The sequence below is a fragment of the Paralichthys olivaceus genome, chromosome 23 (genome assembly GCF_024713975.1).
Source record: "Paralichthys olivaceus isolate ysfri-2021 chromosome 23, ASM2471397v2, whole genome shotgun sequence".
Classification (NCBI taxonomy): Eukaryota; Metazoa; Chordata; class Actinopteri; order Pleuronectiformes; family Paralichthyidae; genus Paralichthys; species Paralichthys olivaceus.
In genome coordinates this window covers 15691486-15707788 of record NC_091115.1, presented here as the reverse complement: position 1 = coordinate 15707788, position 16303 = coordinate 15691486, and the positions used below count along the sequence as shown (strand labels likewise).

Sequence of the window (16303 nt, the reverse complement as noted above, 5' to 3'; positions counted from 1 at the left end):
TTTTATATGTTCATGATCGGATTGATTCTATAACATATCGATAATTATTATATTGTTTTATGTGCACTTTGCTGGCCACAAGTTATAGAATAGTGTTGTCCAATCCCTCACAGTGTTCAGAGTTCTTGGTTTATCTTACGTTCTGAATTTATGGTGCTCACACAAGTAATGTATGTATTAAGTCATTAAAGAGTGTTTACCACGCCCCACCACAAGGTGGCGCACTCACCTTCACTCATTGTCATGGTCAAGCGTGCGAGCGCCCTTTGACCCGAGACGCTGCCCAGACAGCGCCCCCTGCAGGGAGTGCGCCGACGACCATTGGTAAGAAAACAACAGAAAGGTTGAGAATCAATGACCGATGGCCTCAGAGCTCTGTCTAACAAGTGTCTCTCTCGTCAGGAACGAGTGATGTGCGCCATGTTGGAGAAGAGGAGCCGTTTCACCGCGCGACGCCTCAGAGAAACTCCGGTAAGCGGCGCTGCTACATGCTAAGAGGCTAAGGCCTGTTTGCTAGTTGTTGATGGAGCTCGTCGTGTAGGAAATGTCTTTCACTGAGACACTTTAGTGAAACCAGTCGGAGCTGCAGGGATGTTTCCTGATGTTTAAACTCGCCGTGGCACTGTTTGTGTCAGCGTGAACAGTGTACACTGACTTTAAAAAGATCGCTAGCTAAGTTAGCGCGAAGCAAATGCATGGAGTCCATGATACGGAGCGAGCAAACCTATTACTCTACTGTAAAATCCCTTTGGTCCATAATTTCTGACAAAGGTTTGTACACTTGAACTCAGGACCATTCTGATTGTTCACTCACTCAGTATCAAGCATATTTACTGTGTCATTTTTGGAGAAATTCAGCCTCAAAGTTCATTATTTTGAATTTAAAAAGGCATTATGCTCTTTATTTACTCTACTGTAAAATCCCATTGATGTAATTATTATGTAACGTGAGTGCTAGCTGGGTAAGCTAACATTGTTGCTACAGTAGTTAGATGAGAGAAACAGAGGTGGCACGTGATGCATGTTTGTGTTGATATGATGTCAGGTTGTGATAATTCTCGTTTTCTGAGATAATTGAGATGCACACAATGTGTTATGTTGCACTGTAGTTGTTTAAATATTCATCTTGGTTAAAAAGAGTCATTTGATACTGTTCATGTATGGATAAGAAGAGTTAAAAAGGAGAAATGTGCTGCAGTTAAAAAGATAAATAGTGATTAAAAGAGCTGTTAATAAATAAGTGCATTTACAGTTGTGTTCAAAATAATAGCAGTGTGTTTAAAAAAAGTGAGTAAAGCTCAAAATCCTTATAATAGCTTTTATTTCCATACACGCAAAAGCATTGGGAACACTGTACATTCTATTCCAAATCAAAAAATGTCGAAAAATGTATAAAATCTGTTATTACTTTACAGAAATTGAAGAAAAAGGAATATTAGGCTGTTCAAAAAAATAGCAGTGTCTGTATTTTTCTTTACAAACTCAAACATTTACTGTATAAACTGAAAGATGCTTGAAGATTTAGCTTTCCTGTGAATAATTGAACTAATATTTAGTTGTATAACCAGTGTTTCTGAGAACTGTGTTGCATGGAGTCGACCAACTTCTGGCACCTGTGAACAGGTATTCTAGCCCAGGACGATTGTCTACATTCCACAATTCCTCTGCATTTCTTGGTTTAGCCTCATAAACAACATTTTTGATGTCAGCCCACAAGTTTTCTGTTGGATTAAGGTCCGTGGATTGGGCTGGCCACTCCATAACGTTAATCTTGTTGGTCTGGAACCAAGATGCTGTGTTTGGGGTCTAACCCTTGTTGAAACACCCATTTCAAGGGCATCTCCTCTGCGGCATAAGGCAACATGACCTCTTCAAATATTTTGATCTATTCAAACTGATCCACGATCCTTGGTATGCGATAAATAGGCCGGCACCATAGTATGAGAAACATCTCCATATCATGATGCTTGCGCCACCATGATTCACTGTCTTCACAGTGTACTGTGGCTTGAATTCAGTGTTTGGGGGTCATCTGACAATCTGTCTGTGGCCCCTGGACCCAAAAAGAACAATTTTGCTTTCATCAGTCCACAAAATGTTGCGCCATTTCCCTTTAGGCCAGTCACTGTGTTCTTTGAAAAATTGTAACCTCTTCAGCACATGTCGTTTTTTCAACAATGTGACTTTGAGGGGGCTTCTTGCTGATAGCTTGGCTTCACATAGGCATCTTATTGTTGCAGTACTCACAGGTAACTTTAGACCTTCTTTTATCATCCTGGAGCCGATCATTGGCTGAGTCTTCGCCATTTTGGCTATTCTTCGATCCATTCGAATGGTAGTTTTCCGTTTTCTTCCACGTCTTTCTGGTTTTGTTTACCAATTTAAAGCATTTGAGATCATTTCAGCTGAGCAGCCTATCATTTTCTGCACTTCTTCGTACTTTTTAATCAAAGTACGCTGTTCTTCTGAACAGAGTCTGGAGCGACCCATTCTACTCAAATTTTCAGAAAGAAATGCTCCATAACTAGCATGTAAAACATTGGCTACCTGTTTGACGCCTGTTTTTTCACAGGATGAATGACCTCACTAGTTGAACTCCACACTGCTATTATTTTGAACAAGCCGCTTTGAATTAATGATTCATTTACACAGAATCAGCAGCATGCATGTCATGACTCTTGGGTCTGTTGGTTTTCTATAACCCTACTACACCTACTAGTAAATTATTTGCCAAGTAGAAATATAATTTCTACCAAAAACAGTGATTGATCTGGTTAGTGATGTTGTACTGCTATTATATTGAACACAACTGTGTGTTAAAATATAAGTTCATGATGAATAATCGTCTTGGTGGAAAATACTTGTACTGTAAATGTATACAGACTCATTTACAATGACTTGAATGCTGTATATCCTCCATCTGAGTATAGATATGGAAGATATTTAGAGTGAAAGTAAAATAATGCCATGTGATTGAATAGAGAGTGATGTTTATGTTTTCTGCACTCTATGTGTTGAAGTTCGGAGGCGAGCCAGGAAGGACGAGCGACTCGGACGGAACGGAGCACGGTGTGGCCAGCTGTGGCATCCCTTTCCAAGAACCCCAGACATCATCTCACTTCACTCCGACACAGATAAGAAAATCACACAATATCTTTACATACACACCACAGAACGGACTGAACTCTTAACTTATGATAAAGAAGAAAGGACACTTTTATTTGAACTTTATTTTATTATGAAAGAGCTGTATTTGTTTGTATTTTTCATGTTTCATACACTGCCAGAGGTTTGCTGTGTGAAGCAATAAATTGTCCACTTTAGCTTCATGCTCCCTCATTTGAATAATTTAGGGGTCCAACTCACCAAACTTAGTAAGAGTGTAGGTGCCAATAGTGTGTTCCTTCTAGTCAGGCTAAGGGCGCTACATAAAACTTGGCGAGCCAGCCAGGAGTTGGTTGAAATTTTTGGAACGTGAGGTTGAGCAGTGGGAAATTTTATTGCATTTTATTCCTGTGAACATTGATATCAATTAACTCACATAAGACTGTGGTACTAATACAAACACGGATACAGTTATTGAGTCACTTTTACTATTACTAATTACAATATCGCAGTAATAATTATGATATCAAATGTGCCCGTTATCAATCCCTGTTAATGAGGGAGTTTTTCTCTCCACAGTCTCCAAAGAGCTCCTCATTGTGGGAACTGTTGGGTTTCTCTTTATTTTGATTTTACGGTCCTGACCTTCTATGTAAAGTGCCTTGAGATAATATACATTATGATTTGGCGCTATACAGATACAATTGAATTGAATTATATCTGAAAATGTTAAAGTGGCCAATTCACTGCTTGTAAGTGGTGTAACTGGTAGTGATGTAGATGATGAAGTATTTGCTTACTTGGGACAGTATGGTAAGATTGAGAGGGTAATTAAAGTTACCAGCAGTAAAACTAAGTCCCAACACACAGCTATAGTGGAATATAGTTCAGGTGGAGCCATTGAGTATCTTTAAGATGCCCTACCTGTTGATAGACCCTCCAGTAACCTGAACATTGTCCACTACATTGAGCTCTTGTCTGAGCTGTACACAGCAGACAGAGGTTCCACCTTAACTCAGACTTACCTAAGTGTACTGAAGGATGTCGCTCAGCTAAGCGGAGCAGATTTTGAAAAGGTTTTGCTAGATGAACTAGCTAGGATTCAGGAGTCCACCATCTTTCATTATAATTGTACAATGTGTTTCTGTTGCTTTGTCCTGTACACGTGACATCCATTGCCCGTCTGTCCGTCCTGGGAGAGGGATCCTGGAAAAACTGTAACAGATGGAGACCCGAATGACTCCACGAGGAGGTCAGAAAGGTCACAACAGCCCCCTGAGTTAGGGAAAGCTTTAATGTCTTTTGCACAGAGTATTTTACAGAGCTTTAACCAAGCACTAGACACTATCAGTGACTATGACAGCCCCCAGATAAACCAGAGATCAGCTCATGAAGGGACTCATGCAGATTCAAGAGGGGAGGGTGGAACCCACATGGGTATTTAACCCATTTATGTAATTTAAGAGTGTTTACCACGCCCCACCACAAGGCGGCGCATCAGCTTTACTCATTGTCATGGTCAACAGTGATAGCGCCCTTTGACCCGAGACGCTGCCCAGAGAGCGCCCCCTGCAGGGAGTGAGCTGACGACCATTGGTAAGAAAACAACAGAAAGTTTGAGAATCAATGATCGACGGCCTCAGAGCTCTGTCTAACAAGTGTCTCTCTCGTCAGGAACGAGTGATGTGCGCCATGTTGGAGAAGAGGAGCCGTTTCACCGCGCGACGCCTCAGAGAAACTCCGGTAAGCGGCGCTGCTACATGCTAAGAGGCTAAGGCCTGTTTGCTAGTTGTTGATGGAGCTCGTTGTGTGGACATTTTCTGAAACCAGTCGGAGCTGCAGGAATGTTTCCTAATGTTTAAACTCACCGTGGCACTGTTTGTGTCAGCGTGAACAGTGTACACTGACTTAATTAGTGGGAAGCTAACGCTAATAGCGAGTGGTTATCCGCTACGCTAGCTCAGTTATTACCATAGACTGTATATGGTTATTACCTGTAATAACGTGAGTGCTAGCTGGGTAAGCTAACATGTTGCTACAGTAGTTAGATGAGAGAAACAGAGGTGGCACATGATGCATGTTTGTGTTGATATGATGTCAGGTTGTGATAATTCTCGTTTTCTGAGATAATTGAGATGCACACAATGTGTTATGTTGCACTGTAGTTGTTTAAATATTCATCTTGGTTAAAAAGAGTCATTTGATACAGTTCATTTATGGATAAGAAGAGTTAAAAAGGAGAAATGTGCTGCAGTTAAAAAGATAAGTAGTGATTAAAAGAGCTGTTTATAAATATAAATAAGTGCATTTATGTTAAAATATAAGTTCATGATGAATAATCTTGGTAAAAATACTTATACTGAACTGTAAATGTATACAGACTCATTTACAATGACTTGAATGCTGTATATTCTCCATCTGAGTATAGGTATGGAAGATATTTAGAGTGAAAGTAAAATGATGCCATGTGATTGAATAGAGAGTGATGTTTATGTTTTCTGCACTCTGTGTGTGTGTTGAAGTTCGGAGGTGAGCCAGGAAGGATGAGCGACTCGGACGGAGCACGGTGTGGCCAGCTGTGGCATCCCTTTCCAAGAACCCCAGACATCATCTCACTTCACTCCGACACAGATAAGAAAATCACACAATATCTTTACATACACACCACAGAACGGACTGAACTCTTAACTTATGATAAAGAAGAAAGGACACTTTTATTTAAATTTATTTTATTATGAAAGAGCTGTATTTGTTTGTATTTTTTACGTTTCATACACTGCCAGAGGTTTGCTGTGTGAAGCAATAAATCGTCCACTTTAGCTTCATGCTTCCTCATTTGAATAACTTAGGGGTCCAACTCACCAAACTTAGTAAGAGTGTAGGTGCCAATAGTGTGTTCCTTCTAGTCAGGCTAAGGGCGCTACATGTATGTTAAAATTGGGAAAGTTTGGAACCTATTGCTGGGGTTGGACTGTGAGGATCAGTCCTCCTCAGTATCAGAATATCTGAGATCCTGCTGAAAGAGCTCCTCCTGCAGCCTTGCCAGAGCAGCCAGTGATTCTTCTTTGAAGGGGGAGTCATGCTGGGAGGGCATTATGGAGATGTAGCCTTGATCAGATCCACTGTTTGGACCATTTCTACTGGGCACCAGAACCTCATCCTCATCCATCTCCACAGGCAGGGAGCGGCCGATTTCTGACGGAGGGAGATAATCACCCCTCACGTTTGCACCTGAGTATTGTGAAAGGTTAGAGTTGTGAGAGTTCTGTTGGGCCGAGCTTCTCAAGTCCAAATGAGCAGTGAGTTGGCACTGTTGCAGCAATGAATCGTCTTCATCATCCTCAGTGGGAACTTGACTCAGTTGCTCTTCCTCAAGTGGTGGCCAGTTCTCAACTATGTAGACAGATTCCGGACTGGTGCGGTGAGGGTGCATGTGATCTGTTAACACTTGATCCAGGTCTGATGGATACTGATGGTTGCCCTCTGGGTTTACTTCTGGTGTAAGTTCTATCACTGACGACAGTGGGTGCTGGCAGCTCAGTTCAGGTGTAAGAACATAAACACTGTCACAGTTTTCATTGATTTGTACCTCATGGGTGTAGACAGGAGGGCCTTCTCTGATTAGAGGAACACACTGTAGGACTGGTGGGATGTGAAGCTGCTCTATGAGCAGGTTGGCCTCGTTCATGACCTCCTCCTCATCGTCCACACACTCCCTCTCAAACCAATCGGGATTCTCTAACTGGTAGGCCTGGAAAATTTCAATGGCGTTCTTCAGGGCTATGCCAGAGGGACAGTTAAAATATTCGTCCCCGCCAATGCCCTCGATGTGGTTGACCTGACCTGGCTGATACTTTTCAATGTCTAAAATGCGGAAGTACAGCTCTTCGAAATGCTTCATCAGCTTGTATTTGACCATTATGTCAAAAAACGATGGTACGTCTTGTTCGCTGCTGATGTCGTCGAAGTAAGCCGCCATGTACTTGCCCTGCATGCCCGCCTGGTGCATGTCTGGTAGGAAAAGGTGGAGAAAGGGGGTGAGCATGTCGTCTGTGGGGGAGAGAAGGTCCTCTCTCAGTGTCACCCGACCTTGACCGCACAGCGCCTTCCACTTTGCCTGAACGCCTTGCGAGCACAGCACCAGAATTTTGTCAGACGGATTTTTCAGCTGTTGCCGTTGCCACTCCAGCCAGCGGAGGCGACCCACCATGCCGACCGAGGTGGAGTCTAGCAGGTCTACCAGCACCTTGGTGCCACACTTGATCTGGAGGAAGGCACAGAGCTTCAGCACTATGTCCCTGTAGAGGTAGTGGTCCTGAGAGTAGATGATCAGCACTTTAGGAGGCTGTTCAAGCTGATGCTGTGACGGTTTGCAACCCTGCACAGCTGCTGCAGCATCACCAGTTCTGCCTGAGAGAGACATCAACAGTCACCATCAGCAGTACAGGCACAAATCAAAAAAGGGATTTGAAGTTAGAACTTCTTGAAGATAGTGCTGAAACTGAATGTGTTTGGGACTGACCTGGCTTCCTGCAGAGGACACATGAAATGGCTGTCACCACACATATGAACGTCAGTGTCACTCCCAGGATGACAAATGTGTAGGAAGGAACAGCCGCGATCTCTGGTGGATTTACTGTTGGAAACATGGTTCATTGATTAGTGAAACGATGTCATGAAAAAGAGCACTTTGGGCCTGTTACCATGTTCAGGGCAAATTTTGGTGAAGTTGTGGATCGACGGTTGTCTGTTAAACAGTAATTTTGGAAACAATTTTATAGTCAAAGGTTGAGGTCACTGTAAAATCACGTTTTTTTCAACAATTACTTTAATAATTATTTCTTTGAATTAGGTTAAACATTCAATTATTTAGACTTAAGGGTGAATTGATAAGAATGTATGGTCATAGGTCACAAAAAATCATGTTCATATTAACTCTAGATGTTAATATGCTAATTATTACAAAACAATAGACAAATGTCTGATACATAAGCAGATCACCATGTATCACAGTTTACAAGTTCACATATAATCATATGTGAACTTGTAAACTGTGATACAAGTTGCCAGAGTACAGATTAGTAACTGTAGACTGATGACATGTTGTTTTAAGCAAATGTTGGCATGATAACCTGCTAAACCAGAATGGCCCTCAGTGGAGTACACACCTCCACCAAGGCCCAACAGTCCCCTTATGAATTCACATTTGAATTCACAAGGTACAGACTTTTATTTGGATCTACACTAACTTACCCAAACATATAAATATCAGAAAATGTTTAAAAAAATGTAAATGTTAAAGAAAGAGAAAGAAAGTTCCTGGATCTGCCGATTTGTATAGAAATGAAAGGGTTCTTTTTTGGCCAATTAACTACAACTACAGCAAGTTTCAATGAAATCGGTTCAGTGTTTTTTTGCATACTCCTGCTAAACTACTTCGGTTAACATGGTAAACATAGTCATTTAGTGCCAATGTAAGCAATAGATGGAAAAACTATTTGTTTTGTTTACCCAGTTTCTCTAAGTGTTGTCTCATTTCTCCTCCTTCAATCTTAATCCCTCCCATTCAAGGAACAAGGAAGAGATAATGTCGAGGAGGAATTAAGAAAACACCTATTTTAAAAAAGGAGACTTAGAAGTGACAGGCGGATTACTGCTCAGGGGATTTGAAACTGGTCTGTAAGATCTGATTGTCCATGTTGACATTCCGCATGTACAGTAGTTCTTTGTTTTCAACAAAAAGGGGTGGATCTTTCTTTCCTGGCTTTTATCCAGTGCTTTTTAAAATACTTCCTCTTTGCAGTCAGAACGTGGTCCATACTTGAGGAATGAGGTTTATATCTTTTCATTTTCCGTCTAATGGCAAACTACAGTGACGGTGCTGCTGTCAGATTATGGGATTAAGATTGAAGGGGGAGAAATGAGACAACACTCAGAGAAACTGGCTAAACAAAACAAATAGTTTTCCATCTAAATGCTTACATGGGCACTAAATGACTATGTTTACCATGTGAACCGAAGTAGTTTAGCAGGAGTATGCAAAAAAACACTGAACCGATTTTATTGAAACTTGCTGTAGTTGTAGTTAATATGGTGATAATTACAAAGTGCTGCTTAGTACTGTGGAATAGGAGTACAGCATAAGAGACAAGATAATGCTGTTTCTGCTGAAGTGAATCAAATCTTTATCACAATCTGCAGGTTCAGAGATACTTCTTGACTTATAATCACCAGATAGAATGCCAACATACCTTGACAAATATCCAAAGTGTCTTTCTTACGGGCACAGTCCTGGCCACACTGTGGGAAAAACGGTTTGATCTGCAGGGAAGAATAAGATCATGTTAACTCACAGAGAAGGCAGAGGAAACCGTGGCGTAACCCAGCAGAACAGATTTGAAAAGATTTACCTGAACGTCGAACTGGCAGCAAGACCTCGGCCATTCATCAAGGCTGAATGTTGTATTCAGAGTTGTGCGATTGGCCTGGAAGACAGTGAATAGTTACTGTCTTTGAGAACACTCATCAGGAAAATTATACAACATGCTGTAAATAAAGTAAAGACATGCAGATAGACAAAACACAAGAGAATTAAGAAAAAAATCTAATTTGACGACACATGCACAGTAAATTCTCAATTTGCGCATTTGTCGTGTGTATCTGAGCTCCCATCTCAAATTAAAGGGGTATTCTGGTATGCTCCAAAAATTTTCTTTAGTAACATTCTTTATGCACCACCATATAAACGTAGGCTCCAGGCTGACAAACAGCGTATGAGTATATAGGCAGGGATGATTCTTAACTGACATTGTCAATGATAATGAACTGTAGCAAATGATCTCCTCAGAACACGTCTGAATAACCTCTAACACAGTCCACAGTGCTGGAAAGCCAGATTTAAACTGTGGGCATCTGTGCAGCTCAAGTCTAATGAGCAGTTTGTTCCACGATAAGCAGAAAAACGCTGTGAGGAATAGTTTCCTGCTCTGAGAAGTAAAACAAAAAGTGGGGTAAAAAATAGGTTAAGCTAAAAAGCACAGGATGTTTTAATGAGCACCTACATTTTTTCATGTTCTAGGTCAAATCGCTGAAAAAGGAAACTGCATTCATCTTCTGTGAGAGACGGAGGCGGCCTGCTGCGCAAAAGTACTCTTCAAATACTTTGTGTTGTGTGGATTTACCTTGTTTACGCGGACTACATGTTGAGAAGCGAGGCAGCTCACAATAACCATGTACTCCTCACACAGTGTGTCCGGAGCGAAGCCGACAGCCAGCGCAGATCTGCCCCCGGCTGCAGTGACCTGAGCCAGACTGATGTTCGCCTGCCACAGACTCCCTACGGCCGCAGACCAGAGGACGACGTGTTAGAAACGGTTTGTGTGATTCAGTCACTCACCCTGAACGTGGGGCTGTCACTCACTCACCTCTCTCGATGCAGAACTGGGTCATCTGCATTGTGGAATCTTGACAATCTGAGCAAACCAGAAGCAGAGAATCATCAAAGTCAAGAAGTCTGACCTTCTGCAAATGAAGCGAAGGTGAAACCACAAGCACCAACCGGTGAAACAAACTTGTTGTTTTTGAAAGTTGTGCTGTTGAGTATGAATGTATCATCTCACATTGTATTGTTATTTACAGATGTCAGACATACATGCGGCCTTATTTGCTGTTACAGATATTTCATATTTCTCTGCTTAACACTATATATTCCAATCAGCCATTTTATTTAGGCCTCACACAGAAAATTATACAGAAATTATTATAATGTGATATGATACAATAAATCAGAGAGCCTGAAATGGGAGCACATTTACTGTAATAGGGCAAACTTGGATTATTAAAGAACCGCACTGTTTTCCAGATCAGCGCTAAATGTTTTATCTTCCCTGTAAACCGTCCAGTAGCTTTTGAGAAATCTTGCTTACAGTCAAACAAACCATAACGTCCTTAGCTGAGGTCATGAAGTTCTTCCTAATGAAGTAGCGCAACACAAGTGGCCCCAGTATGTCACTGTTATTTCAAAGTTCACGATCAAGATAGTATGCACCTACATATAGAGGCTGCATAATGAATATTGGGTGTGTTTAGGGAATAACATGTATTAAATAGATAGATAGACATGTAAGAAAGTACATACTTTCTTACATGTCTATCTATCTATTTAATACATGTTATTCCCTAAACACACCCAATATTCATTATTCTGAACCTGCTCTTGACTCAGCAACCCCTTTTCTCTGCTGATGAGCTAGTGGGGGCTGGATTTGGGACGCGTACTTGCTTCATGAACTTTAGACCATGAGCTGAGATTGTTTGCTTAGGAATCACAGCAATCATTGCCCTCCCCTTTTCAATAATATTTAACTTGATGCAGAAAGGCGACCAATCGCAGCTAACAGGGCACCAGTGGTATCTTCTACATATCATTCTCAGGTTAATGTGTTGAACAGACTGTTATACAGTCACAGATGCCAGGTTGGTGACATCCTCTCAAACTCATAGCTTCAACAGTGACAGTAGCATGAACAGAGCAGAAAGACAGACTCTGTCCACAGCAGCAGTAACAAATCAACTCACCAGGAACAGTGACGTCCTTACTGATGTCGTAGTCGCTGTGGAACAACTCAGGTTTTGGGATGTTGAACACAGAGACCCGGTATGTCCGACCAGGCTCCAACATCACCATGTTAGCAGAGAACGACCACTGAAAACAATAAAACAGGCAATTAAACTCACAAACTGTGAGACAACCTGCACTGTCATTCTTTCTGTCACTACCCAAAGCTTTTTTACTACAATCTGAAAATCGTACAAACATGAAGTGATCTGGAGCCACCCACCTTTTCACCTGACGGACTTCTCATCGGCAGTACGTCTTTGAAAGAATATCGAACACACAGGTTCTGATTTGTGGACATCACCAGAACATGAAGCTCTGTGGCCTTAAGGTAACTGATGCTTCCTGAGGACACACACAGCAGAGTCACATCCTGTCTCTTATTTGTATAGCGCCAAATCATAATGTACATTAGCTCAAGGCACTTTACATGGAAGGTCAAGACCTTAAAATCGTATTAATATAGAGCAGGCACCAGGTAGACCCCAAGGACCACATGAGTCGCCCGCAGGCCTGTTCTAAAAACAACACAACTCACCAGTGAGCTGCGTCTAAAATTTGATATGTATTTCTAATTATTTGTAATTATTTATTTTGTTATACTGTCAAATTTGTATGCTCATATTGAAGTTGACTTTTGACTATGATTTGTTAAGAGAGTTTGTCAAGTTGTAGAAGTGATCATCTGAAAATGTAAACAATTGCTGAGATTAAAAGAAATAAAGTGTTGAATATTGATATTATCTGTTTCCCACCTTGTTAAGTTATTGTTGATAATTATTGTGAGAAATCATTAACACGATCAGTGTGTTCACATAGATGAGTATCAATTATCATTAATAATAATATATAACTAAAGGCAAACTGAGCAAATTTGTTATTTCAGAAGAGCGTATCAAACTGGTAGCCCTTGGTACATTAAGTACAGAGACGCTACTAACTTTCCGAATGCAGTGTTATTTCTGCTGATAAAAGTTAAAGGTTCAGTGTGTAGGACTTAGTTGCATCTAGTGGTGAAGTTGCAGATTACGACCAATTAAGGCTACATCCATACCACTGTGTTTCAGATTGAAAAACAGTATTTTGGCTCAGTTTGAATCCCCGTCCACACTGAACACCCTTTAAAATTTGCAGTTTCAGGTGATTATACACTTAAAGAAGCATAATTATTAATATCATATTAAATTTAGCAGATATATCCCAATAAATCCAACACACTGGACCTTTAGCTGTAGTTTTCAAGTCATCCTCTTACGGTTATTTTGATTCATGAATCTGGAATTCTAACAAAGACTAACTCACCATCATCCTTTATCTTCCAGTTAGCGTCCAGTACAATCTGCAGGTGTCCAGCCTGGTCCAGCCTGGTGTTGACAAACACCTGCAGCTCCTCTGGACTGCTGGGAGTGTAGGCGTGAGGAACCAGCCAGCCATTGTCCATACAGTTACCTGCACAAACACACACACACAAAGACCTTTATAAAGAAGGGCCCTGTTTACGTGCAGCTCGGAATGAAGAAGAGCAGCATTTACTCACTTGTCTCGATGGAACACCGCAAATCCTGTGACAGAAAAAAAATATGAAAGAAAAATTGGAAAAGGAGGATTGTAGTATTATCATTCCTACAAATACACTGTGTATCTTACTATATTTTCAACCTTTGACCATTGTCACAAAGTCTGTGATTAAACAATAATCCCTGCTCTCCTCTGAGTAACTGCAACCAAGATGCTTAACACAAAAACACTTTCCAGTTTCCTGTCGTGCTGTGATGGGTTATTGTATCAAAAGAAAAGTAATGTTTTAAAGTTGAGCATTAACTATGACCTCAACCTAATGGGTTTAGAAGTATAATGGTCATTTCTCATCATAATTGTCTGCAGTGATTCACCAGGTTCTACTGGAGTTGATGTAGCAACATAGTAAAACATTGTAACATTAGTTAATAGACGAAGGGACGGTTTTGAAGAAAATAAAAGAACTAGAATTCTGAGTCACTTCTACAGATTTGTTTCCGTAGTTTTTTCTAAAAAAAATCACATAGCCCTTATCAGTACTACACTTTATCTGTTGTTACTATTACTATATAACTGAATATTACTGTATTTTTAGTTCTCTGGTTTTACCCACATTATCTGTTGTTACTATTATTATATTACTCAATATAACTGTATATTTGTCTGGTTTTACTCACATTATCTGTTGTTACTATTACTATATTACTGAATATTACTGTATTTTTAGTTCTCTGGTTTTAATCACATTATCTGTTGTTACTATTACTATATTACTGAATATTACTGTATATATTTGTCTGGTTTTACTCACATTATTTGTTGTTACTATTACTATATTACTGAATATTACTGTATTTTTAGTTCTCTGGTTTTAATCACATTATCTGTTGTTACTATTACTATATTACTGAATATTACTGTATTTTTAGTTCTCTGATTTTACCCACATTATCTGTTATTGCTATTATTATATTACTATATATTACAGAATTAAAGAATCGATGGAAACATAGTCAGAGTTGAAGTGGAACTTACCTGTGTGGAGCAGTTGAGTGGGGGCCATGTTAACACCTTCACTGCGGACGACAGACACAAACACAACAACAACAAAACTCCTCTGAGAATCATCTTCTGTCCCTGTTCCTCTGTCAGATCCACTCGGTAAAACGTTCCGCCATTACAACAGGTTCCAGACTAACGTGTAAAACACTGTGGGTTGACTTAAATGTGTCATCGACGCCTTCTCGACTCACGGAGGATGAATGAAAAACTTCCTGTTCAAGGAAATAACCTGCTAACTGTAAATCACCTCATGCTGCCTTCAGGGCGCATGGGAATTCAGAGAACTTCTGACAAGTGCTGCATTTTAAAGTTGTCTATTAGTGGCTTTTGGAAGGGAAGTTATTTAAGGTCAGGGAATGCATTGTCTATCCTTTGTAAACACGTAAGCTTAACACAAACTGAACTCTCATTTATACACTTAGAATGGTCACCTACAAATTAGTGTGGACATCTTTCCATCTTTTCCCGTCAGTCAAAGACAGTCAGAGGTCACTGCAGGACAGAGACACCATCAACACCATGTGTCTGTAACTGTTTGCAGGAAGAAGTTTGAAACCTCTGAGAGAGGAGTCTGTATCCAAACCAATTTCCAATTTGAAAATGTTCCTTCACAGACATTGCTATCACTTTTTCTTCATCTTTCGGCTGCTCCCTTTTCGGGGTCGCCACAGTGGATCATATGCCAATATATCCACTACCCCTCCTATTTGTGATCCGCATGTTTGTTTTGGCAAAAGTTCTACACCGGATACCCTTCCTGCCCTCACCATTTATCCGGGCTTGGGACCGGCACTAGAGCTACCCAAAAGTGTATCTCTAGTGGCTGGTTTACAGACGTTGCTATCACTAAATGTAAGTAATGATATTGCACATAATAACAAGCTCGGCTAATATAGTCACAGATGATGTGATCCCGTTGTAAAAAAACCCTCGAAACCTGCATGTTTTAGTCTGCGACATTTCCCCCACAGACACAAATGCACCATGGATTGTTTACTCAGGTCTCTTCCTGGTTGTGTGGGCTCACGCCTTCCATGGACTGTGACGCACAAGTGCACCGTGATGCCTTCACCACTAGATGACACAGAAACACAGTCTCTGAGGCACATGTCTTTTCTCCATGTGCCTCAGAGATTTCAATTCTTTATGCAGGAGTGACAGAGATGTTGATCCAACATTTACATTTCGTTGTAACTATGTGACAAGGACTTGTACTTTTGTGCAATAAAATAATAATCACTTCAAATAATCTATTGATTGGAACTTTTGAAAAGGAAGGTGTCTGCGGAGAAGCTTACTTTATTCATCCCCAAAGGGAAATTAGGTTGTCATAGCAGTCCAGTATTTGGATACAATAAAGACACAATAGAATAAAATAATGACGTAGAAAAATAATTGATATATTATAATATATATTCAATACCAGTATATAATAAGAATAACAGTATATAGTAATAATGACAGCTACAGTATATAATAATAATAATAATATACACATAGAAATGTGTCATATATTTAGCCTGTGCAAGATACATACAGAACTGCTATATATATACATACATACACACACACATATATAAATACATACATATATATACATATACACTATACATATATGCATATGTATATAGATATATGTGTATATTATAGATGCATACTATACATACATACATATATACACATACATACATACACATACAATACATACAGACATATATACACATACACATAAAAACATATATACACATACATATATACACATACACACATATATACCCATACATGCATATATACCCATACATACATAAACACACATATACAAATACATACATACACACATACATACATACAGATACATGCATATATACATATATACACATACATACATACATACATATATACACATACATACATACATAAATACATACATACATACATACACACACATATATAAATACACATATACACATACATATATATACACACACACATACATATATA

The 16303-nt window shown here is 39.9% G+C and overlaps 1 protein-coding gene and 3 long non-coding RNA genes across 6 annotated transcripts; 3 read left to right on the top strand and 1 right to left on the bottom strand.

Annotated features, from left to right (window-relative positions):
• The first annotated feature begins 213 nt into the window (after nt 1-213).
• On the top strand, nt 214-3209 carry LOC109637487 (uncharacterized). The gene is made up of 3 exons (XR_002203275.2): nt 214-324; nt 403-471; nt 3021-3209. It is a non-coding gene; the product is annotated as an uncharacterized lncRNA (long non-coding RNA).
• A 1014-nt stretch (nt 3210-4223) lies between these two features.
• On the top strand, nt 4224-5700 carry LOC138406727 (uncharacterized). Of its 2 annotated transcripts, XR_011240066.1 has the most exons (4): nt 4224-4357; nt 4632-4701; nt 4780-4848; nt 5628-5700. It is a non-coding gene; the product is annotated as an uncharacterized lncRNA (long non-coding RNA). The 2 variants fall into 2 exon arrangements; XR_011240065.1 differs by lacking the exon at nt 4224-4357 and having other exon boundaries at nt 4562-4701.
• Nucleotides 5701-5817: 117 nt separating this feature from the next.
• Nucleotides 5818-14542, bottom strand: il17ra1a (interleukin 17 receptor A1a). The gene is made up of 11 exons (XM_069519326.1): nt 14276-14542; nt 13260-13284; nt 13025-13171; nt 11946-12067; nt 11683-11809; nt 10530-10577; nt 10287-10441; nt 9516-9590; nt 9357-9426; nt 7628-7741; nt 5818-7515 (listed from the first exon to the last, which is right to left on the bottom strand). Exons 1-11 carry the CDS (start codon nt 14366-14368, stop codon nt 6086-6088), a joined length of 2406 nt encoding a protein of 801 aa, XP_069375427.1. The 5' UTR covers nt 14369-14542; the 3' UTR covers nt 5818-6085.
• Nucleotides 9138-14252, top strand: LOC109637438 (uncharacterized). 2 transcript variants are annotated; one of them, XR_011240064.1, is made up of 4 exons: nt 9138-10251; nt 10353-10478; nt 10544-10643; nt 13045-14252. It is a non-coding gene; the product is annotated as an uncharacterized lncRNA (long non-coding RNA). The 2 variants fall into 2 exon arrangements; XR_011240063.1 differs by lacking the exon at nt 13045-14252 and having other exon boundaries at nt 9701-10251; nt 10544-12465.
• Nucleotides 14543-16303: the final 1761 nt, after the last annotated feature.